The sequence below is a fragment of the Ascaphus truei genome, chromosome 5 (assembly GCF_040206685.1).
Source record: "Ascaphus truei isolate aAscTru1 chromosome 5, aAscTru1.hap1, whole genome shotgun sequence".
Classification (NCBI taxonomy): Eukaryota; Metazoa; Chordata; class Amphibia; order Anura; family Ascaphidae; genus Ascaphus; species Ascaphus truei.
In genome coordinates, this window is record NC_134487.1 from 283359102 (window position 1) to 283383957 (window position 24856).

The 24856-nt window shown below is 45.3% G+C and overlaps 1 protein-coding gene across 8 annotated transcripts in view; it reads left to right on the forward strand.

Moving 5' to 3' along the window:
• The window catches only part of WNK1 (WNK lysine deficient protein kinase 1), a 139882-nt gene extending 130314 nt beyond the window's left edge, over nucleotides 1–9568 (forward strand). For 7 of the 8 annotated variants that reach the window (XM_075602349.1, XM_075602351.1, XM_075602350.1 and 4 more), the window contains 3 exons: nucleotides 3699–3740; nucleotides 4394–4584; nucleotides 7023–9568. In XM_075602349.1, coding sequence (XP_075458464.1) covers nucleotides 3699–3740; nucleotides 4394–4584; nucleotides 7023–7349 — 560 coding nt within the window. In that variant the 3' untranslated portion in view covers nucleotides 7350–9568. The remainder of the gene's footprint in view (nucleotides 1–3698; nucleotides 3741–4393; nucleotides 4585–7022) is intronic. The other variant, XM_075602353.1, reaches the window with a different exon arrangement.
• The last annotated feature ends 15288 nt before the right edge of the window (nucleotides 9569–24856 follow it).

The following is a 24856-nucleotide window of genomic DNA, read 5'->3' on the forward strand; positions in this document are numbered from 1 at the left end:
GTTCTCAGAACTGAGGGTTGCAGACTCTATAGGAAGCCAATCCAAGGCTCTCCCAGCCACCTACTGCCACCCAGATTGCATGAATATCGCCTCAGACAAAATTATCCCCTGGAAAGAACTGGTACTGTACCAGATAAAGGAACCGGTGGCTGGAGCTATCCGACAAGCCCTCTTTGGTGAAACGTGCCCCCACCACCATGGTCACTGTAGTAATGCGTGAATGGGACAAGTTTGAGATCAACAAGGGTCTACTCTATCGGGTGGTTGCATACCATAACCACCCGGATAAACGGCAACTGGTTCTACCCAGGAACCTACAGCATATGGTCCTTCGATCGCTACATCATGACCCTGGGCACCTTGGACTAGACAAGACCTTTGGTCTACTGCGAGACCGGTTCTTCTGGCCTCGGATGAAGGAATCGGTAGAACACCATTGCCGCAGATGCTCAAGGTGTATACAGCGGAAGACATTACCTACCAGAGCTGCTCCAATGGCTCATCTGAAGAGCTCGGGTCCGCTAGATCTGGTGTGCATGGACTTCTTATGTATTGAGCCAGACTCAAGGGGCATCGGGACTGTGCTTGTGATCACGGACCACTACGCTCAAGCCTTCCCCACCAAAGACCAGAAGACCATTGCGGTGGCCAAGATCTTATGGGAACGATATTTTGTGCATTACCAGCTACCAAATCGTCTACAGTTGGATAAAGGGCGAGACTTCGAAAGTAAGCTCATCCGAGAATTACTGAAACTATTAAATATCGACAAGTCCCGAACAACTCCTTACCATCGGAGGGGGATGCTCTGCCCAAGAGGTTTAACCAGACCCTCAACATGCTCGGCACGCTGAAAAGCTCTCAGAAGACAGTGGAACAAACACATGGAGTCCTTATTGCATGCATATAATTGCACCAGACACAAATCTACAGGCTTCACTCCCTTCTTCCTAATGTACGGGCGAGAGGATATACGTCTGAGGGTATCGACCAAAGGTGTACCCAACAGGACGCACTTGCAGTACGTGCAACAGCTCCAAGAAAGTCTGCAGAGCGCTTACCAACTAGCGGAGAAAGCATCAGCCCATCTGAATGCCTGCAACAAACAGCGCTATGACTATAAGGTCCGCCATCAGATACCTCTGTCTCCAGGACGAATTTCCCGAAGAGAACTCTGAATCAGAAATAGAACTAACCGATGATCCTATGGAAGGACCCTCTTAGTGCACCCAGAAATCAAGGCGCACCTCCCAAAGGAGCAACGGGTAATGGACCCCGGCCGCATGTACCCCTCTGTGTCTTCAATGAGCCCTCCCCTGGACCCCAGGAGTCCTTGTTTCATACCCACCAGAGACATTTCAGAGACTTGTACCTCCAATGAGAGAGCCTGAGCCTCAAACATAACAGTTAATACTCCCCAGAGGGAGTTGCAGAAGAGCTTCGCAGAAGCCAACGAGTGAGGCACTCTCCCAACTGGGTAGCCTATGATTCGTTAGGGGCACCCCACTACGAATCTCAGCAGTGGTCTCGGAGTTAGATACGATCTGTGATTGTTTACTGAAATTTACAACCTGATTTAAAGTCAATTGCCGTGTTAAGTTGTATATGAAACATTGCATTTTTATTATATAACTTATGTTTGTGGTTATTGTCATTCCCAAGCGGGGATGTTGGTTCTTTCACCAGGGGGAGAGTATAGCCTGGGTCCACCCTTTGTCCCCTTACCTCCCGCGGAGGCTGGGGACAGTGCGGCTAGGCGGGTGAGGCTGCAGGAGCAATGCGGGCGGTCAGGATGGCGAGACGGTCGCCGGAGGTCTGCGGCGGCTCCCTTCGCAGGGCGCCGCCATCTTGGATATGCATGCGCAGAGTGCACGAAAGTGCGGCAACCATGTTATAGATGGCTCTGCAGGGGAACTGCAACCCCCAGAAGCCACTGGGGCTGCAGGATGAGCTGGTGCACGACAGCCAATACGGCTGCAGATATCCCCTGCACAGAGATGCATTTTGGCGCACTGAGAGGACCGCGCCAGTCGGGGCTGGGACACGGAAGGGTGAGGGTGTGCTCAGGGTGTCAGTGGCCCCTGAGCTAGGCCAGAGACCCCCTTATAGGCCTCAGCTAGGCCCCGACTCCCACAGAAGTTTGTGGTTGCTACAGGGACAGGCCCATCAGATAGGGACACTGCCCTGTAGTTGAATAGTGTCAGGGACACAGCAGGACGCCATGCAGAGACTTGCGGCCTGTGGTTTGGGCTCAGACCACCACCACAAGGCAGAGACTATTAAGGTGGAACACTCCAGCTGGAGTCCACCTCCTGTGGAAGCGGATGCCATGTGACCGGAACGGATCCATCTCCTCAGTTGGTGGTACCACGTGCTCCAACTATACACTCTTACTGTGGGCAGCGCTGTCACACACACTTGGGGTGGGAGAGATAATTGGGGCTGGACACTGGGACACTGGTGCCCCCTGCAACCAGATTATTGTCGAGATTCTGCATATCTGTGTACCTATATGTACGGTGTAGTTGCATTACCTGCTCTGAGTATAACTTGCATGATCTGTAAACCTGTCACTATATACTGCGTGTGTATTTATTGCATTGGGTCCTGTGAAGGGGTTTTCCGGCACCGCCCGGATCCTTCGCAGGTGGAAGCGCGGTCACCGGAACCCATCAGGTACACCCCAGGCTCCCAGCAGCGGAGGTTCAGGCCTCCTGTGAGCCAACAGGTAAAACGTACCACACTACACTCAGTATCTGGGGGGGGGGGGGGGGGGGGAGAAGTAGTGCTACACAAGTACTAACAAATATACAACATTAAATATCTGAACAATCTGGTTCGCTGGAGCTTTGAGTGCCTCATTCATGTAAGGTATATTGTAAAAATAATAATTGGGGATGGGGGCTGCTGCTTTATGTACTGGCTAGGAGATCAAACTTCATTTAATGCAGCAAAAAGTTAGTTTTTAGAAATTTGAATAGGCCTTGAACAAAGAAAAAATGGTATGAGTATCTCTCCAAAACAAACTATTGATTTGATTTTCAGTGAGCGGTGGGACCAGTATGACACTTTTTTTTTTTTTACTTTTGGAAGTAGCTATGGGGTAGCAGGGCAGAGACGGCAAAACTTGTATATGTGCCCCTGACATCAAAAGATCTTGAATCCTAGCAATGGAAGGGTGATTCACGGTCATGGGCAGGAAAAACATGGACACACAAAAAAAATATTCTACATGTACATGTTACTGGTTTCACTCCAACAATCTGTCAACGTTTCATCCCTCCCCGATACACCTTCATCAGGCCACATGGTGCTGATTACAGAGAGACTCTATTTTGTGTCTGTATGCAGCAGTTGGGTCGTGTGGTCCTTGGTTGGGTCTCCCCCGAGACTTCTCACGGGCTCACTTTTTCTAACAGTAGTTTTCCCTTCTCGCTCCTTCCCTGAGCTGCTTCTGCTTGCTTTAGCGTGTCAGTGGGACGCACAGCCTGTTCTATCACTATGTAATGCGTTACTGTCCTCTACGGCAGTCAAAGCTGTTTAAACCTCTCCAGTCTTAGCTTATGAAGTCGGGTAAACTCTTCTGCCTGTTTCCTGCAGCCTGCTTTTTCATTGTTTATCCTCTTATCCCTCCGGCTCTTTCTGTCCTGAGATGCAGTCTCTGTGCTAACTCATTTCTCTCTCTCTCTCTGCTTCAGGGAAGATGGTGAAAAAAGTCTGTCCTTGCAACCAGCTCTGTAGTAACTATCTTTTATATCTCCTTTATATCCCCATGTACACTCCTTCAGTCCTATACTCTTCCCTTTAGCCATTGCAGTGAGCCGAGTGTCTTTCCCTGCAAACCCAAAGGTTGTCACCGTCCTCTTGTGCAGTAAGACGGTGTCTTATCCAGGGTCACCTTCTAGCTTATAGAAACCTTTGTAAACGAGGCACCCTCTTGTTGCACTGATTCAGAGATGGGACACTAACAATTAGTAGGCCCCGTTTAATAAAGTGCACAGACTTTAAGCAGTGAGACCTGAGTTGCTCTGATTTATTGTTCCCTGTATCCAAAAGAAAGGTATATTTGTATAAAAACACACACATACATAGGACTGTGCAGATAATCTCTCATTTATTTAACCCCTCACAACCGTCTGGAGATTGATATTGAAACCAAGTTTTGGGAGTGCTTGGTTACCCAATAAAGGGATTATTTAAACCCCATCAATATATTGTGTGCTCCTTGTGGTTGAGTGTTTTTATCATCCTGCTTTGTGTGCGACGGTGACCGTTTGAGGGCTCAGACATGGCCTATCCCTGCAGGACACGGCTCACGCAGATACTAATTTCTCCCCCCCACCCCCCATCTCCGTGCTGTCTGACTTTGTGTTCTCTCCTCCCGCGGTTTCAGGAACCAGCAGCACTACCACTGTCGGCCCCTCAAACGTTACAGCCCCCCAGTCCCACGTGCCCCCCGCAGCCTCTAGCCGCAAGGGAACCTTTACGGACGACCTGCACAAACTGGTGGACAACTGGGCACGGGACGCCATGAACCTGACGGGAAAGAAGAACTGCAAGACGCCTGGGCAGCCCAACTACGATGTGAGAGAGGGGGCAGTGCACGTCTCAATGTGCCATACAATATCACCACTGTAACGTCCAGTGATGTCACAATGTGGGGCAATTCCAAAGTGCGGGGAGACCGTTTCAGGCGAGGAGAATCCAGCCTGTGCAGCCAACGCAACACAAACTATTTCTTCATGTGTAGATCTCCTCTAAGACAAATACAAAGTAGAGCTCTACTCACACGTTCATAATGCAATTCTCCCTTTAATGTGACCGCCAAGAACAGTGGAAAGACAAAGTTTCAGGTCCCATATGGACCTTTCATAATCACCTGATAAAAGGTCCATATGGGAACTGAAACGTTGTCTTTCCACTGTTCTTGGCAGTAACATTAAATGGAGAATTGCATTATGAACGTGTGAGTAGAGTTCTACTTTGTACAGGTCTCCTCTAAGACAGAGGTACAATGTGGGGCAGCCTTACAAGTCATGTTGGCTTTAGTTTTGCACTAGGAAAAAAAATAACAAAATAAAAATTATTGTGCAGAAAACTAGAGGTGGAAACAGACCCCGCATTGTACAATATGGGGAAGACGTGGCAGGAGCAGCATCCCCCGCCCTATTTAGTTTAAACATATGTTTATCGTTGATGTGAAATGTTTAGTTCACTGGGAGCATTAGAAGTGTTGCAGAGTCAATACTAAACCCTTCAGGCTGCTTCTGTCCTCACTTCTATGTAAAATGCTGCAGATGGGGAACAGGTTTGTGCTGATCTGGGATCCATCACAAAGATTCATACACAATCTCAATAATGACATCCCATATAAAAAAAAAATGGCTGCCTCCAGTTATCTGCATGGCAAATAAACACATCAATTATTTTTCTTAGATTTTGTTATGCTCCTACACATTAATTGTACTACTTCTGTGCCCGTCGAGTCTATTAATGTAATCTATAAACTGAATTAGCTGAAGAGTGAAACCTTGTAAAGAAGGTCAAACCGCGCTCATGCTTCCTAGATGAGATCTTGAAGTAGATCAACTCTCCCCTCTTGCTGCTGCTGTGATGGGAAGGCACCCCTCCTCCACTGATGGCTTTCGTAGGAAGACTCCGACGTCAGATGATGATGATAAAAAAAAATAAACACAGAAGCGCACCAAGGGTTAAGAAATATGTAATACACAATTAGTATAATAACAAGTAAAAACTTACATATCAAAATATATAAGTCCAGTAGCGACCAGTGCATGGATATTAGGTCCAAGCGAATTGGTAGGCGCAGGAGGTAGTTGCTGGAACTCGCAGATCAGTCCCGCGCGTTGGGGCTGACTTGCTCGGCAAAACTCAGTTCTTCCGGGTTGCGGCTTGTCGCAAGACCCGTATTGAGTAGCCCTCCGATCGCCTGTGTACTTCACGTCCCACTCGAGCGAGCAGGTAGAAACAGCTCAAATCTTCGTGGGAGGACTGGGACTGGTACAACCAAACGTCTGGACATCAGCACTAAATTGTGTGAACCTGTGTGAAACGCGTTGCGGTGTTCACACAGTGCATGTTGGTGTCCAGACGTTTGGTTGTACCAGTCCCAGTCCTCCCACGAAGCTTTGAGCCTTTTCTACCTGCTCGCTCGAGTGGGACGTGAAGTACACAGGCGATCGGAGGGCTACTCAATACGGGTCTTGCGACAAGCCGCAACCCGGAAGTAAGAACTGAGTTTTGCCGAGCAAGTCAGCCCCAGCGCGCGGGACTGATCTGCGAGTTCCAGCAAATACCTCCTGCGCCTACCAATTCGCTTGGACCTAATATCCATGCACTGGCCGCTACTGGACTTATATATTTTGATATGCAAGTTTTTACTTGTTATTATACTAATTGTGTATTACATATTTCTTAACCCTTGGTGCGCTTCTGTGTTTATTTTTTTTGAAACCTTGTAAAGGGCTATGTTTTGGCAATGATGCTCATTGTATCCATGACGGTGTGAGTCGGTCCTACAAGTAATAAATACAACAGACTCCCCAGATAAGCCGTACAAATAAAGAAGAAACATAGCATGCTCGCAAGAAGCCTTCATCTAGGGCTGCTTACATAGAATTTGCCAATAAGGACCACGTACCCCACTTAGTCCGCCCATTTTCCTCTATTTTAAACCCTTGCACCCTATATGATCCTTGGCCTCATTTCTTTGATTTAACCCAAGCCACCAATCTACCACCCTTTCTGTGAAGTACATCACATATCCACCCCGAGTCTGCCACACTCCAGTCTTCGGAGCTTGACCTCATATTCTCGCACCTTTCTCTTACATATGCTGCTTCTCTCGTGCTTTTACAGTACAGCTGCTAACTAAATTCTGTTATACACGGTTATTTCTTTTTGGCGCTGACCTCCCCGTTCGTCGGGTGCTCCCATGTAATTGCTGCTCATTTGAACCCATGTTCCTCTAGGTTTTCCAGTAACTTGTTTGTCTCTCGCAGGGTCCAGGGATGGCTCGCAAGTTCTCTGCTCCTGGACAGCTCTGTATCTCCATGACTCCGTCCCTGGTGGCTCCAGTCTCCCACCCAGCAGCCTCCGCTACCTCGCTCGCCCACTACCCTATGGCTATCTGCCCACAGCAGCAATTTGGCTTCCCTGGGGCCCAGTACCAAGCCCCGTGGAGCGGTGCTGGGGTTCCTCCCTCCTCTCAACCCCTTGGTCAGTTCCCCCCAGCGGTGACCTCATCCCTACAGAACTTCAACAACATCAACAGCAGCCTGCAAAAATCCACCAGCAATCCCCCTGGATCCAACCTACGGACTACCTAACGGGGGGCTTGGGATTCCTGGCACAGACTGTGAGACTGGGGGACAGGAGGAGGCTGAGGCTACGCCCTTCAGTGACATAACTCCCGTCCCTTGTAAGCGCCGCTCAGCAGGGGGTGAAGTGTTCCTCCCTGCCTTACAGACGAGAGGAGATGGTACCCAACTCCATCCTAAAAGGGAAAGGTGACAGACACTGCTCTGGTGCAAAATGTAGTTGTCCTTTTGGGGGGCTGCAAGAGGTTGAGGAGCGAGAGGTTCCGACCCTGTAAGAGTAACAGGGCAGTGGTAATAAATAAGCATTAAGGGACCCCACGGCCCTCTCTGCTTAAGATATAGGTCATTAATGCGTTCAAATAAAGAAATATTAACGGCTTTGACTGCAGCATTACAATTGTATGAATAAAAAAAAGTAAATATATATATATATAAATATATTAAAAGAATAAAGTTCGGTGAGGACATTACTCTGCCATCAGTTATGATGTGGATACACTGTGATATATAAATGTTGTTGGACAACAGTAGTTTCTGATAAGATAGCAGAATGTAGAGGGATACAAATTAAACAAAGCGTCGGGCTCTAATCTCCTCGGAGACACTTTAAAAGACGTTGCTTGGTCCTATCCTTCTATTAGATAAATGTGAATGTAAAATTGTATAAAGTGAACTTGAACGCCGCCTCCTAATATCCGTGCTGCATATTTTAGTGCCTTTTTGAAGCTACCCCTTCCCATCCAGCAGGATAGCAACCTTTCTAAAGAAAGATTTAGGTTTTTTTTTTTTTTTTTTTCCTCATCTGGCTTTGTAGTAACCAGGGAAGGATTGAAGGCTGCAGGGTGAGTATTTAACTGATGTCGTTGGACTGAGGATGTGTGCGGGCGGGAGCATGTTAACATTGCACAGAGGCTGACTGCGCTAAAACGAACGCGATATGGGGGACGTTTTTACCCGAGGCAACTGACAAATGTTACTGGGAGTGGGGGGAGCGAGGAAGGAGACCCCTCCCGTGTGTATTGTGTGCTGCTCTGTGACTGGGAGGAAGAACGTGAGCTCAGGAGGGGTGTGAATGGAAGTTATTTGGGTTCTGCAGGAACAGGTGGTGATGCTGCTCATGTACCTCTCGCAGCCGAGCTGGCCAATGTTTTTGGGGTGAAGTTGCCGGACTCCGATAAGAGAGCAGACGGGTCACTTCTAGAAATCTTCTGCCATCAGTTGATGGTTTTTATTTTCTGCATATGGGGATTTGTTTTTATGCCAAACCCCCCCCTTGTTGAATCTACATCATTGAGGGTCAGGGGTGAGCTCGGACCCTCACTCGTCACATCCTCTGCTTTGCTTTTCTCACTTTGGCACCTTATAGGAATAAATATCCTACAAGCAGTATTAACCCTGCCATGTTGCACAGCAATATTTGGAGTTTACACCAAAACGATGAGAGATGAAAACCTCGCTCATTAAAGAAATGCCGGCAACACCCAAACTCATAGGTCCTTTTGGGGGCGTTTGGCCGAGGTCTGTCATTTCGACAGGTGCTGAATGCAGCATCTCATTCTTTCGCAATCCTGCGTCACCAATTTGGAAAAGTGAAATTGATGCAAATGTCAGTATAATTTTCCTGTTTGTGTTACCGGCCGCGGGGATCCTTTAATGAAACCCCACCAGTCTGTGTTTATAAGCATGTTTTGCCTTGTACAAAGCTTTGAGTGGGGAAGAAAGGGGGGGGGAAGGAACAGCCACCACTGCTATTGTCGTTACTTCGTGCGGTTAATTTATCCCGTGTGCTGGGTGATAGTTTAATGTTGCTCAGACCTGCCGGGGGGGGGGGGGGGGGGGACGACACACCGTTTATGGATCCCACCTGAGAAAGGATCTCATCTCTAATAACAGCAGGAAACATCCTATGTTACATTAACACTGATTTCTCATTGGCAGGACCCACCAGTGTAGATAGAACAGTGCTAGGGGGATGTGTGACTGAGAACAGAGGAGCGCAGCTCTGCTCCTGTCTCTATTGATGCAGTGTTGGGGTGGAGATTTCACGAATGAAGCTGGTGAAGGGAAAGCTGATGAGTGGTTAGCACATTGTAAGCAGCAGAACGGTATTTATTTTACATACATTTTATACGTCGTTTTCAGTTTAAGAAGTTTGAGGTCTGTTTTTCGTTAAAAAAAAAATGCAAGCTGGATTATTTTTCTGCCTAATTTTTTTTCTTGTGGACACATATATTTTTTTTTTAAATGCTACTGAGCTGTTTAATAAATGATATTTACACTTATTTTGCATAAATGATATTTACACTTGTTTTGCATATCTTCCTTCTCTCCCTAAATAAACCTGTTCCTGGACTTCAACAAGTTTTCCTTACAATATTTAACACTGTATAAAAACTGAAATAAAAATGAGAAATGTGGGGTTTCCCTTGAGCTGTGAATTTCTATTTTTTGCACTTTTTCTGCCCTGCATCTTTCTGTACAAAATTAGCACTTTTCCTTTTTATCGCCTCTGTACACCGATATTAAAACCCAATAAACAGAGCCTTATTTTACACACGTGTTAATTTCCTGATGCTTTAAATGTGGTGCAATTACTCACTGACTGGATCATGATGTCATAAGGGCGCTACGTGTAACCGTTACTTTTCCCACATATTTATAATGCCTTGGTTGTGATATGCTGCAAATGTCGCCTAACACTGCAGATATTTCAGCGCGTCTGCTTCCTACGTTTCATACAGTAGCTGTCTGTGCTCGAACGCCTTAGTTTCGCTCTTCATACTCCTCGGTTTGATGCATTCGGCTCATTTTTAAACCTATCCACCATAAATCTTTATTCCTACAGTTCAAAGGATCTGTCCCCCCTTGGACTAATATCTGTGACCTGTTTTAGGGTTAGTCCCTGCTTGAACCAAAGTACTAATGTCCGTGAAATGTTGACCAAACTGTACTAATGGCGATGTGTTTTTTTTTTTGTTTTTTTAATCATTGATTTTTATTGTATGTAATAATACTTACAACAGAACAATGCAGTACATAGATTAAATCTACTAATCTGTCTTTTTTGTGTCAAATAAACCGTTGATTTATTACAATATCATGAATGTGAATGGTTTCCTCTTTTTGATTGCTATATAGGTTGACGAAAAATAACAGGTTTTTATTTGTCATATTTGTCATCTATGAACCTGTGCTCATTCATCCATACATAGTACGATAATTACTGCTGCAACTTGAACGTCATAACATCGTAAAATATGAAACGTATGCCTGGTATAAAGGAAGTTCATGATTTACAATAAAGCATAAAAAGTCAAATCAACTATTTAGTGGGCGGCTATAAATATTTATGGGCATATTGTAATTACTGTAGGCATGCTGTAGAAAAGACCCATATTTTGATAAATATTCATATTCTGAAATGTTTCCATCGCACCTATAACCCATATCCTCGACCTCCAGTTATTAATACTAAGGGATTTCCTACCTTAGCAATGAGTCACTTAGATGCAAGAAGCATGTATGACTGACTACTTTCTTCATATCTTGAAAAATTACATCCCTCTGGCAACCACCCAAGGACACCGCTTTTGGGTATTAAAACTATTTCGGTTTGTGTAATCTCCCTTACTACTCATTTCCACAAACCCAAGTCCACCATAAACAGAACAAATCCGGCATAGAACTGCATAGCTTCCCAAAAATACCTGTACCAGGATTTATTTTGGATAGTAGAGCCATTTTATAAGCGTTAATGGTCTAGAAATATTACTCCTAATCAGATTGGTTATTTTACCAGTCCGCCAAATCTCTCTCCTTTTGCGATCGTCCTGCCATTTTTGACAGCAACTGTTAACACATGGCCCATGTATTCTTGAATTCTGCCTGTAGTGTCAACGATCTGATGGATACTAGAATTACAGTACATTACATTTTGCGATGTCCCTGTTAGAGGCAATCCAAGCAAGCAATTTATTTATTTCTAACAGGATTGAAGTAGCGGGTCTCGGGAGCTGAACCCCATTAATTTCGGCTCTGGGGACCCCTTGCTCCCAGAGAGGAGACAGTGTATTAGATGTTGGAATTCTGCATTTGAATATGGCTTGAAGGCCCTAATTCTTGTGTAGATTGCCAAAGAATTTTCTCTTCCAAGTTTTTTATGTTTTTGAATTCTATGCCAAAACGTAATAGCTACATTAGCCAGAGAGTGCTTCTGCCATGGGTAAGTATCGGAGAAATGTGTAAGATTTAATTCTGATATTGAATGACACTAGGATTAATTCCCTCAATTCTACCCGGTGAGTTTGCTGTTTTGTCATAGTAGTTTAATAAACCGCCCAATAATATAGTTTAAAAATGGACCGTGCCAATCCATCTTTGGATTACTTTTATAATACTATTTTTCTTTTCATCCCAGATAAAATGGATCAGCAGCTTTTTATTATTGTTTATTTGCAAAGCGCCAACGTTCTGCAGCGCGGTACAAAGATTTGATCATTACGTAAACGGTCGGCCGCCGACAGGGAGAGAGCCGGGACAAGTGTCACAGGCTCGGAGGCTGCCGCGGGCATGGCCGGCCAGCGCAGCAAGCCCCGTCTCTCCCCAGCTGGACCCAGCTTCTGGCATGTACCAGTGAGGGAGATAGGGAGGCAGCGGCTGGGGAGAGCCGGGGCCCAGCGGCAGCTATCGTGAGGGGGGGGGGGGGGAATTGTGTGTGGCCAGGGGGTAATAAGGGCGCTGCTTGTGTTAGCTTACTTCTAGAGGGACAATGTTGAAACAAAAGTTATGGTGGCTGCTCATTGTGGGTTGGCGTATGACTTGGGATGGAGTATGGTCTAGCTGCACAGCTGGTCCCATTAAGGTTTGGGAGTGTGGATGTTGGGGGCGTGTTGGGGTGGAGTTTTGTCTGGCTGCACAGCTGGTCTCAGTAGGTTTGTAGTGTGGGTGATGCACGTTAGGGGTATGCCAGATAGGCTTCCTTGAAAAGATGCGTTTTTAAATAGTTGAAAGCTGGGCGAGAGTCTGTTAGTGCGTGGTAGGAGATACCAGAGAAAGGGGGCAGCACAGGAGAAGTCATGTAGGCAGTAGAGAGAGGAGGTGTTAAGGCAGGAGGAAAGGCGGATGTCGTGGGCTTAATATAGGGAGTATTTAGGTATATATTTGGGGATGAGGACTGAGATGTAAGGGGGGCCAGCGGTGTTGAGAGTTTTGTCAGCGCTAGGTTTTGAATTTTATATTCTGGAAGATATAAGAAGCCAGTGTAGGGATTTGCGTAGTGGAGCAGCAGAAGTGGAGCGGTGAGTGAGGTAGATGAGTCTGGCAGGACTTTGTGAGGGACTGAATGTGAGTAATGAAGGAGAGGTCAGAGTCAAAGATGACCAGCAGGCTTGAGGTGTTGATGAGATTGCGGTATTATTGACAGTGAGGGAGAGTTTGAATGTAGGGGTGGCAGTGGAAGGGGGAAATAGTATTCTGTTTTGGACATGTTAAGCTTCAGGTAATGGTGGGACATCCAGGAAGGAATTACAGAGGGACGGTGACACGAGAGAGGGGCTGATGTTAGGGGAGGAGAGGTAAATTTGGGTGTTATCAACATAGAGATGGCACTGAAAGCCAAAAGATTTTATTTGTTCACAGAGCGAGGAGGTGTAGTGTGAGAAGAGCATAGGGCCAAGGACAGAGCCTTGTGGAATCCCACCAGTGTGAAGAGGAGATACCAGAGAAGGAAACACCGAACAAGCGGTTCGATAGGTATGGTGTGAACCAGGGGAAGACTGTGTCACAAGGCCAATGGAGTGCAGTGTGTTCAGAAGAAGGGGGTGCTCAACCATGCCAAAGGCAGGAGAAAGATCAAGGCGTATTAACCAGTAGACGTAGCTGAGAGTAGGTCATTGGCCATTTTTGTTTGCTGTCTCGATGGAGTGTAGAGGGTTGAAACCAGATTGCAAAGGGTCAAGTAGGGAGTTGGAGGAGAGAAAGTGAATCAGGCAGTTGTATAAAAGTCGCTAAAGTAGATTGGAGGAGAAGAGAGTTGGTAGAGGGAGGGGCAAGAGAGGGTTTCTATAGAATGGGAGTGATGAGTGCATGTTTAAAAGAAGATGGGAATGTGCCACAGGTGAGCTAGCGTGGGGCATAGTGTGCTAGCGAGAGAGCGGAGGAGCTGTGAGGAAATAGGATCAAGGTGAGATGATTATCGCGGAGACCTCATCATCTGTCACAGGAAAATTAGCGGAGGGTGGATTTAGGTGTGCGAGGGGAGGTAGGTGTTGCGTGTTGAACTTGACGTGTAGTGATGTCATGTCTGATTTTTATTTAATCTTGCCTGTGAAGTGGGTGGCAATGTTTCGAGTTATGTGGGTAGAAGGGGGTGCTGGTGCAGTTGAGCAGAGAACGGAGTTAAAGGTGGAGAATAGGTGTTGAGGGTTAGAGGACAGTTTGTATGAGTGAAGAAAAGCTGGTTTGCTTGGTATGGGATAGGGCAGTGTTATAGCACTAGAGTACGAATTTATAGTGGAGGAAGTCTTCTTTAGAGCAAGATTTCCTCCAGTAACGTTCCGCAGTGCGTGAGCACTTGTGAAAGTAACCGGTAAAGTGTGCGCCACAGTTGTTGCTTAGATTGTCGGGGCTGATGTGTGGTGGCCGCATTAGGCAGTGCCAGGATGTGTTAGAGGTTGCAGAGTGAATTGGTGAATGGGATTGTTGGGAGAGAAAGGTGTGATGTGTGCAAACAAGTATTGGAAGAGACTATGGTAGATGACAGTGGGTGGAGGGTAAGGGTGCAAGCTAACAAGTGTAGAATATTATTATGGAGAAGTGAGCTCACTGAGCTTGCGCAGATGAAGTTGCTGAAGGATCAAGACTGCAGTCTAACTCCTGTCAAACAGACGTCCAGTGACAAGCATATACTTTCCATACAGTTTACTTAGAGCGCGCATGCGCAGCAATGTACTGACAAAGCAGCACAGTTTAATGCATCTATATCTTTATTATCTTACAGGTCAGACTGTAAAAGAAACAGAAGTGAAAAAAAGTGGGAGGAGCGCACAAACCAAATGGAGCAGGAAGGACCCAGAGACAAAAAGAAAACAGGCAGAAGATTGTATTATATTCTAACAGTTATGTTACTTTATTAACACATCGCTGTAACCCAGTGCAAGTTACAGGAGTTAAATAACAGCAACACAACAACAATTCAAATAATACAATAGTACATCTACAGCACTGGCAGAACCTTCCCAAACAAACCCCAATATCACTATTTCAATGTTTAAAGCAGCAAAATATGTAGCGCTGCACGATACAAAAAATAAATAAAAAAAAGCTGAACAGTGTTCATTTCAGTTTCGGGGACCCCCTGCTTCCAGATACAATCAACTCCGTAGGGGTTGCCGGTATCTCTGGAGTTTAAATGTCCAGGTCACGTGGGCCAATAGGCTTCTTGGCTTCCTATTGGCCGGCGTAATGCAGGATTGTTAAGCCGCTATTTCTTTAGGCGCATACGTTCCCTGGTTGCAGAGATACTGGCACCCCCAACGGCGGAAAGTATTTCTGGATGCAGGGGTCCCTGGATCTAAAATGAACGGTTCAGCTCTGGAGACTCCCTGCTTCAAAACTGTAATAAAAGAATAAAAGTGAGTGCTAGATGTTTTGTTACTTTAAACAATGCTCATTAGACATGGTTCAAAGTATTGGCCTTTTTCCCCTCTTCCATGTAGAGAGAGAGCGATCTAGAGATAAAAAGAATATGTGCACATATCAAAATAAGAATACAGTACTAATACATAAAATTGCAACCTAACTTTGAGCTGCTTACAGATATAGCGTGATCCATGTTCAACAGCCGTGCTAAAGTTCGATATTAGCACTTTGTTGTTTGCACCTTATCTACGTCCTAGCCGCACAGACTTCATTTGTGGTCAGATGTAATTATTATATGTGGTGATGCAGTTTAGTGCGTGGCCAGCAGGTGGCGCATGGATACTCTGCTATGATACTCGGAATGCTACAGTTCAGCAATAACCTAGCAGGTGTCTCACACGTTATTAAAAACCACTATGCATTAACCTAATTTGTCCCAACTTTTGAACTATACATGACATGGGACATAGATCATGGCACTTTCTCCTTGCCACACAAGACCGGTTTGCAGTTATGAAAAAGGAGCAGCAACCAGGGACCTCCTTGTGTATAGATTAAATTGCTGTATAGATTAAAAGTGCATACATCAATTGGTGTATCAAAAGCAAATACTTAAACATATGTGCTAAATCAATAATTTGTCAATAAACATTAAAGCTGCAGTTCAGGCTCCCGTTATTTATTTTTAATTTTTTTTTTAACTTCAATAGTTTTATCTGGGCAATCTCTACTTAGCTAAAAAAACTGCATAGCTGCCGGTTAATTCGTTCTCCGTCTATTGATCGGCAAAGTTCGGCGACATCTTTAAATATGGAGAATGTAAATGGTTGCTATAGGAACAAGCATGCTTGTTAAAATAGAATACAAGAAAATTGGTCTTTCAAAGTTGTTGTTTTTTAAAACAGAAAATGCTAAAAGTATTTTTTCTTACTACAGAACTGATTTATTAAAAAAAACACACATGCAGGATATTGCCTGAACTGCAGCTTTAAGATGAATACAAATTGTGTAATAACCTTGGATAAGTGATACAGATAGTGGTGACTGCTGCCCCCACTCATTGAACAGTTGACACAAATGTTACAAGATTAGCCATATGTAAGTAAAAAGAATACTTCTATTGGGAGAAAGTTGCTCTGTGATCTCTGTCGCTTTTCAGCGCCCTGCAGCCTCACTGGATTCAGCTGCAGCGGGGTCACAGATCCAGTCTGCAATAAAGAAACCTTTTCTCCAAACAGGGAAGGGATGGGGAAAAAAAGATTAATGGTGCAGATCTATTTTCAAAGGTTTTTAGAGGTCTGTGAAAACAGTAGTGTGCGCACTCGTACTTTGCAAGGTTTTTACAGTGTTTTTGGTAAATATACCATGACCTGTTAGGGGAGGCAGATTCTTCCACTCACACGAGGGAGACGCCGTCCATAGACTACCCACTGTCCCCATCTCTCGCGATACTTCAGCCGGAGTCTGTTCTCCTTCCTCTATCAACAGCCGACCGGCTTCACAGTCGGCTATAGAATCGACTCTCGTAATCACTGCTTTGTTAGGAGTCTTCTATTACAGGGGTGCGCGAACTGGGGGGCGTGAGATTCTCTGCGGGGGGTGCGGGATTTACAGAGGCCCTGCCCGCTTCCCGAAGGCATTTAAATTAAATAAAACACAAAACAGCGCACAACGCTCATGGTGAAGTAAGAATGAACAATTTATATTAAAAAGTAATTCAAGGTTCTGCGTACATCAGATAAAGGTAAAACAGGCAACTGACAGTTGTTACCACTCAGGTATCAGAACATCAGATCATCAGATGAAGTAGCCTTTCAAGTTGCTACGAAGCTAGTTGGAATTATACTTTTATTGATCTACTAGTACCCTTAGTATTTTATCACTTTGCTGGTTGAGCTGACCCGGATCGGTGAGACTGTCCCTCTACCAGCTACTCCTAAACAGAGCTTGGGACTTATCTACCTGGATTACGTGGAAGCCTAAAGGGAACCCTCCGCTTCTAAAGAGCCCAGCAGATGAAAGCACAGCCTGATATGACTGCAGATTCCTGACATTGGGTGATCCGCTGCAGCCTTCTCCTGTGTCCTGATACCTGAGTGGTAACAACTGTCATAGTTACAGTTATATGCCTGTTTTACCTTTATCTGATGTACGCAGAACCTTGAATTACTTTTTAATATAAATTGTTCATTCTTACTTCACCATGAGTGTTGTGCGCTGTTTTGTGTTTTGTTTTGTCTAGATTCAGGGTCTTGGACCACCCTATCACAGCAGCAGACGCTCCTTATTGGTAACCTAGTTACTTATACTCACTTGGGTATTAAGTGGTTAATGCACTTTATTTCAATTCACTCTGTTTATTCATTATTGTTGCGCACTTGTACTGTGTTTTTCTTTTATTTAAATTAAATGCCTGGGCAGTGGCGAAGGCCTCTGTAACTTCTCCTTACCTTGGCTCAAGATGACTTCTGGAGACATGTCACCATGGCGGCAAATGACGTTGCGTTGCTATGGCAATGTGACATCATGACGCCGGAGCTAAGGTAACAAGGGGGGGGGGGACAGCCGGCAGGGGGACACATGGCCAAAAGATTGCACTCCCATGTTCTATTACATACCCTTCTATCTTATATATACCCGTACTAAGTACTTAAACGTTTATTAATACAATTAAAAGCAGCAAAAAAATAACATTATTACACTTTATAAAAAAAAACCTTATAAAAAACACTGTGCCTTGTATATTGACTGGTCGGTAGATTCAAAACATTCAAAACAGTATTTTCTCAAAATTATTTTTTTTCATTCTAAAACCGGCTTGCAGTTCTGGTTATGCCTATATGATATATTGTGTAATTCATGTCGGGACAGATAAGAGTGCGTCTCTGTCTGAGATCTATCAGTATATCGTTGACAAGTATCCATTCTACGTAAAAACACCAAACCAGAAAGGCTGGAAGAATTCTACGACGCTGTATCTGTACATGTAGCTCCTGCTATAAATATATGTATCGTGTGGAGAATATAGAATTAATCTGCTCCACCTATCACATAGGGCAGGGGTAGGCAACCTGTGTCTCCCGAGCCGCATGTGGCTCTTTCCGCACCTCCATGCGGCTCTCCTTCGTCTGGAGGTTGCTGCTCCACAACTGCTGCCTCTCTTCCTCACCGTCTTGCCGGTGGCTGCGGCAGGGGCCTGGCCGGCGCTGGTTAGGCCTTTGTTGCCACCGGGCATCTCTCAAGCTTCTGGCCTGCCTCCTGCACTGTCCCACGCCGGGCCTCTCTCGTGCCGGACGTGCCGCATCTGTGGGATATCTCTGTTGGTTGTGACCCTGTTGCTGGCCCTAGCAATCCCGTCAATCACACTATTGTAGACAAAGTCTGAGAGTTCCTAGCTAAGGAGGGGTCAACCATGGAAGAGCTTCACAGTGAGATGTACCCTGCTGTCCCTATGTCCCCCCACAGGCAAACCCACTACCTCACCCGTGGCGCTTAAAACGGACATGTGGGAATTAGTGGGAAAGTCCATGCAATCTCGCCAGGGACACAGCTACTACCGGCAGCTATGGACCTTTTCAGGTGTAAGGCCTTCCCCACCTGGAGAGGACGATTTTGAGAACTGGATAGAGAAGGCCACATACATGGTGCAAGAATGGTGGGGGATGAGCAGGACAAGCGACTCCGGATTGTGAAAAGCCTCAAATGACTCACATTGGCTATAGTAAGGGCAGTTAGAGAAGGGAAAGAAGCTGTCACCCTTGGTGCATACCTGCACTCCTTAGAAAATACATTAGGGGCTACCGAAAGTGGAGAAGAGCTCTACTTCCAGTTCATGGAGGATGTATCAACAGGAGGGGGAGAAATGATCGGTATTTCTGTGCAAGTTAGAAGTGGCCCTGCAAAAGGTAGTGAGGAACAAAGGGATCTCCACTGACATGGTTGATCGCACCAGAGTAGAACAATTAATACAGTAGGGGTGCCCAAGGGGCACATGATGACACTATACCTTTGACTCCAAGAATGGAAAGAGACTCCTCCTAAATTCCTAGGGCTCCCAAGGCAGATAAGGGATGAGAAAAAATAGATGGCTGTGTGGGCGCCCATATTGAGTTCACAAATAAGAGTTCCGCGACTAGCAGCCATAGGGTCATTGCAGAGCAGCATGGGCCTGACAAAGCAGGTCAACTCTGTAAATGGAATCCAAGTCATTCGAAATCCATGTTGTCTGTTTCATCCATTTTGTTTCTCTACACTCTGTCCTGTAATGTTAGTTTGTAAGACTGTTAGAAATAATTGATTTGTAGAAAACCTAGAACAAGTGAATTGTTTATTAGACATTTTGGGTACACAACATCTCATGTGTCCAAGGTCTAGAGAAGAATATGGGCTGCACGCCCAGGCTTTTGTTTATCTATTATTTTTGTTATTATACGCAGCTCTCGTCTAATCTTATTACTGCTTAATTGTAATAGGTTAAATGAATAGCTAGGAATTGCTATATTTTAATCAAGGTTCTTAGTAGATGCATCGGAACGGAACAGAAAGTTGATGCCCAAGTCTGTTCTCCATTGTTAACCTGTAAATGCCCATTGCTGTCCTTGCCTATTCTAACTGAAGCTGCCTCAAGAATAAATTATATTTGGAACTGCAAGAAGCCTGTGTCACCATAATTGTTAGAACAAAGACTCTGTATTTTCACACACTGAATAAACGTTTATTTTCCTTGGCGAGCCACAATCGAATCTGAGACACGTCATACTTACAACGGGGGGACGGTGCAGAGCCACCGACGGGAGGAGGTTGGGGGTGGGGGACAGCTGGGACTCATGTCCCAGGCCCGGTGAGTAAAGGGGCCTGGGACCCCTGCCGGCAAACCAGACACGTGGCCTTATCCACAGAGGGGGCCTGCTGGAAGGTGTCCTTTGAAGTGCCTGTCGAGGCAGCATGCTATAAGCCGGTGGAAGGGCAGTTCCGCTTTCTGTCTCATTCCCCTCACTTGCTCTCTCATTACCCCCTCACTTCCGCCCCCCTTTCTCTCCCTCTCTCTCATTCCCTCTCTCTTATTCCCCATCTTTCACTCTCTCCCCCCTCTATCTTGCCCCCTCTCTCCCACTCCTGCCTTTCTCTCATTCCCCCCTCTCTCCCCCATTCTCTTGTTCTCTCTCCCTCCTTCCCCTACTCTCGCCCCTACCTCTTCATCTCCCCCCACCTCCTTCTCTTCCTCCTGTCTCCCCTCTTTCTCCCCCTCTCTCTGTCTCCTTCACCCACTTTCTTTCTAATTCCCCTCTCTCTGCCCCCCCTCTGACTCTGTTCTTCCTCTCTCTTCTCCCTCTGTCTCTGCTCCTCCCTTCTCTGTCTCCCTGTCCTCCCCCTCTCTCTTGGTTCCCCTCCCCTCTGTCTGTTCCCCACTCTCTGTTCTCCCCCCCCCCTCTGTCTGTTCTCCCCCTCTGTCTCTCTCTCTTTGCCGCCCTTGCTTTCTCTTTCCCCTCTCTTCCCCCCCCCCTCTCTCTTCTCCCCCTCTCTTCCTCCTCTTCCTTCCCCTCTCTATGCCCCCTTTCTCTCTTTCCCCCTCTTTCACTCCTTCCCCCCCTCCCCTCTCTCTTTCTCTCACCCCCCCCCCTCTCTCTTTCCCCACGCTCTCCTCCCCCCCCCCTTAATATAAATGCTCGTGTTGTGTTCCTCAGATTCAATGCTGGTTTGTAAACACTGAAAATACCATAAAATCCTTGGAACCTGTGTCGGAATCCATAGATTCCGACACAGGTTCCAATGTCTCTTTATTCTAGAGGCAGTTACAATAAGCTTCAGGCAAATTCAGGCCAGGACAGGTTAACAATGGTGAACAACCTTGGGCTATGTATTTCTATTCTGTTCTGACACATCTGTTCTCAAACAGGATTCATATAGTAATTCCTATCTACTAATTTAGCCTATACATAGCTTGTTAGCATGAAACAATAATACAATTAAACAATCCTTGGAGAAGTCGGGGCACAACACTTATACTCTTATCTTGGCTTTGGACAGACTTCAACTTGTACCCAAAATGTACTATAAACAATTCACTTGCTCTAACTTTCCTACAAATCAATTACTTACCATAAATGTGTTTTTCTTATACTACACAATCTTTCTCAGTCCAGTCTGAATAGAGTCTGGGGAAACAAAATGGATTCTAACAGACAATAGATTGTAAGCTCCTCGGAGCAGGGACTCCTCTTCCTAAATGTTACGTTTGTCTGAGGCACTTATTCCCATGACCTGTTATTTATATCTATTTATTATTTGTTATTTATATGATTACCACATGTATTATTACTGTGAAGCGCTATTTACATTAATGGCGCTATACAAATAAAGACATACAATACGGATTCCGCATCACTTGAATTCCTTATACCCCCCCCTCTCCTTTTGAGCTTAGTCACTGATTCTGTTGGTAGTGGTCGAAAAAAAGACACAATCGGGTTATGTAAAGCAGGGGTGCGCAAACTTTTTACGTCATGCCCCACTTTTCCGACATGTAATTAGTAGCAGACCCCCCCCCTGCCCTCAATCGAAACGATGAATGTTGCTGTGCCCGTGCCCGTTAAACGGCACCCCCTAAGAAAATGTTACCCCCCCAGTTTGCGCACCCCTGATGTAAAGTAATACAACTCTCCACTGTATAAAGTGCATCAAAGATACAATACCCAGGGGTGTGTTTGATGAAGTAATGCATTCAGGTTTTTTGGGGGCACATTCTTACCTTCAGAAGATCCCCTGAAAATATTTGACTTGCTGTTCACCGCATTGTTACATTGTTCTTCTTTTATGGTGTATTGATCATTTAATATAGTAAATATATTTATCTTTTTACGTAACTTCTGTTTCTGCCCGTGAAACAAATTGCTCATGAAAATGTGTCATTGGAAAAAAAGAATAAAAAAAAAAGAATAATCCAACAATAAAGAGAAAATCTCTGTTACATAGCATGTGACAGGCAGGGTCCCCTATAGCCTTTGGTTCTATGGGACACAGAGGTAACAATAGCCCCTGATGTGGAAGAATAGAGAGACTTGGGGGAACAGGATTGCTGAGCTGATTTAACTCTGAGCTTTATGGCCCTTTCTCACAGAGTCCAGCGTCCTTCTCTCTTCCTCAGGGGTCCTAATCTCCCTTCTCCCCTCTCTCCATCATCACGTCCCCATCCCCCCCCCCCAGACTCATCCCCCGCCACACACCCGGTTTCTTTCCTCCTGCTCCATCCTTTTTGGGATGCGAGGAAAGGATTCCCCGAGCTTCAAGCAGATAAGAGAGCGCAGGCTCAGAGGCCAGTCAATCTGCTGTGACGCCTCTTCCCTTCTGCTGGAAGGTTTCTCAGTGCCATGCCTTTGAATGGAGCTGAACGTGTGTGACGTGCATGTTATTGTAAGATTCTGCCTGGTATTATATTGCTGTATAAGTTATTATATGGCTCTGTGTGTTATTATATCTCTGCATGTTGTTATATCAATGTATATGTTGGTGTATCCCAGCAGTGCGCAAACTGGGGGGAGCAAAATTATTCAGGAGGGGCGCGGGCGGTTGCAGGGGTCCCGCGCTCTTCCCCAAGGCATTTAAATTAATGCCGGGGGGATCGCATGAGGCCTCTGCAACTTCACTTACCTTCTCTTCGGCGACACGCGACGGCAAAAGACGCTGTGGGGTCATGTGACGTCACGTTGCCATGGCAACGCGGCGTCACGTGACCCCGCGATGTCATTTGACGCCGGGAGCCGGAGAAGAGGTAAGGGAGGGGGCCGCGAGCAGGGAGGGAAGCAGGAGGGGGGACGCGAGCAGGAAGATTGCGCAGCGCTGGTGTATCCAGTGGTGGGATTAGAAAAATGTAAACAACCGGGTCTTACCTGGGCGGCGGGCGGCGTCTAACAGCATCTCCCGGCATCTATTTCCCTGCAAAGCCTCTCAAAATGGCCACGTGGCATCCCATGGCGCCCCGTTGTCATGACAACGGACGCCACGTAACGTCACGTCTCATTGCCATAGTAACGGACGTCACGTGATGTGGTTACGTCACATGGCGTTCCCGTTGGCATGGCAACGCGGCGCCATTTGATGCCGTTCGGCCATATAGAGAGGCTTTACAGGGATTTAGATGCAGGGAGATGCTGTGAGACGCCGTCCGCCGCCCGCCAAAGAAGGTAAATTAAGCACCGGTTCGGCGAACTTGTGAAATTTTAGTAACAGGTTTGCACGTACCTGTGCGAACCGGCAGAATCCCACCTCTGCTTGTATCGCTCTGCACGTTATTACATCGCTCTGCGTGTTATTATATTGCTTTTCATGTTATTAGATCACTGTGTGTTATTATGTTGCTCTGCACATTATTACATCGCTCTGCGTGTTATTACATCGCTCTGCGTGTTATTAGATCACTGTGTGTTATTATGTTGCTCTGCACGTTATTACATCGCTCTGCGTGTTATTACATCGCTCTGCGTGTTATTAGATCACTGTGTGTTATTATGTTGCTCTGCACGTTATTACATCGCTCTGCATGTTATTATATTGCTCTGCGTGTTATCACTTAGCTCTGAATATTATTATATCTCTGTATGTTATTATATCGCTGTATATGTTATTGTATCGCTCTGCATGTTATTATATCTCTGCATGTTATTATTATATCTCTGCATGTTATTATTATATCTCTGCATGTTATTATATCTCTCTGCATGTTATTATAGCTCTCTGCATGTTATTATATCGCTCTGCGTGTTATTCTATATCTCTGCGTGTTATTATATCTCTGTATGTTATTATATCTCTCTGCATGTTATTATATCTCTCTGCGTGTTATTATATCTCTGCATGTTATTATATCTCTCTGCGTGTTATTATATCTCTGCATGTTATTATATCTCTCTGCGTGTTATTATATTGCTCCGTCTTATTACATCGCTCTGCATGTTATTATATTGCTCCGTCTTATTATATCTTTCTGCATACTGTATTATTATATATCTATGCATGTTATTACATCGCTCTGCGTGTTACTACATCCCTATAAGTATTATTATATCTCTCTGCATGTTATTACATCTCTCTGCATGTTATTATATCGCTATGCATGTTACTACATCTCTATAGGTATTATTACATCTCTCTGCATGTTATTACATCTCTCTGCATGTTATTACATCGCTCTGCATGTTATTCTATCTCTCTGCATGTTATTACACCGCTCTGCATGTTATTCTATCTCTCTACATGTTATTATATCTCTGCATGTTATTACATCGCTCTGCGTGTTACTACATCCCTATAAGTATTATTACATATCTCTGCATGTTATTACATCTCTCTGCATGTTATTACATCGCTCTGCATGTTATTCTATCTCTCTGCATGTTATTATAGCTCTGCATGTCATTACATCGCTCTGCGTGTTACTACATCCCTATAAGTATTATTACATATCTCTGCATGTTATTACATCGCTCTGCATGTTATTATATCTCTCTGCATGTTATTACATCTCTCTGCATGTTATTACATCGCTCTGTGTGTTACTACATCCCTATAAGTATTATTACATATCTCTGCATGTTATTACATCGCTCTGCGTTGTATTTGAGGCCCCTCAGCCCCTCCCCAGCCGGCTTGGAGCTGCTGGCAGCCTCAGTGTGAGTTTGCTCTGCGGCTGCTTTCAAAGAACACAATGTTTTTGCCAATTTCTTTTTTTCACATTGCTTTTCTGAAGCATCCGATGGTAATCTGAAGGTAACCTGGATCATAGAAGCTCTGTGTGTTAGTGTGTGATAGCGGCCAGTTCTGGGGACTCTGGCTTCTGTAAAGTTCATACATTGCTTTTCTTTATTAATAATTACAATAATTAC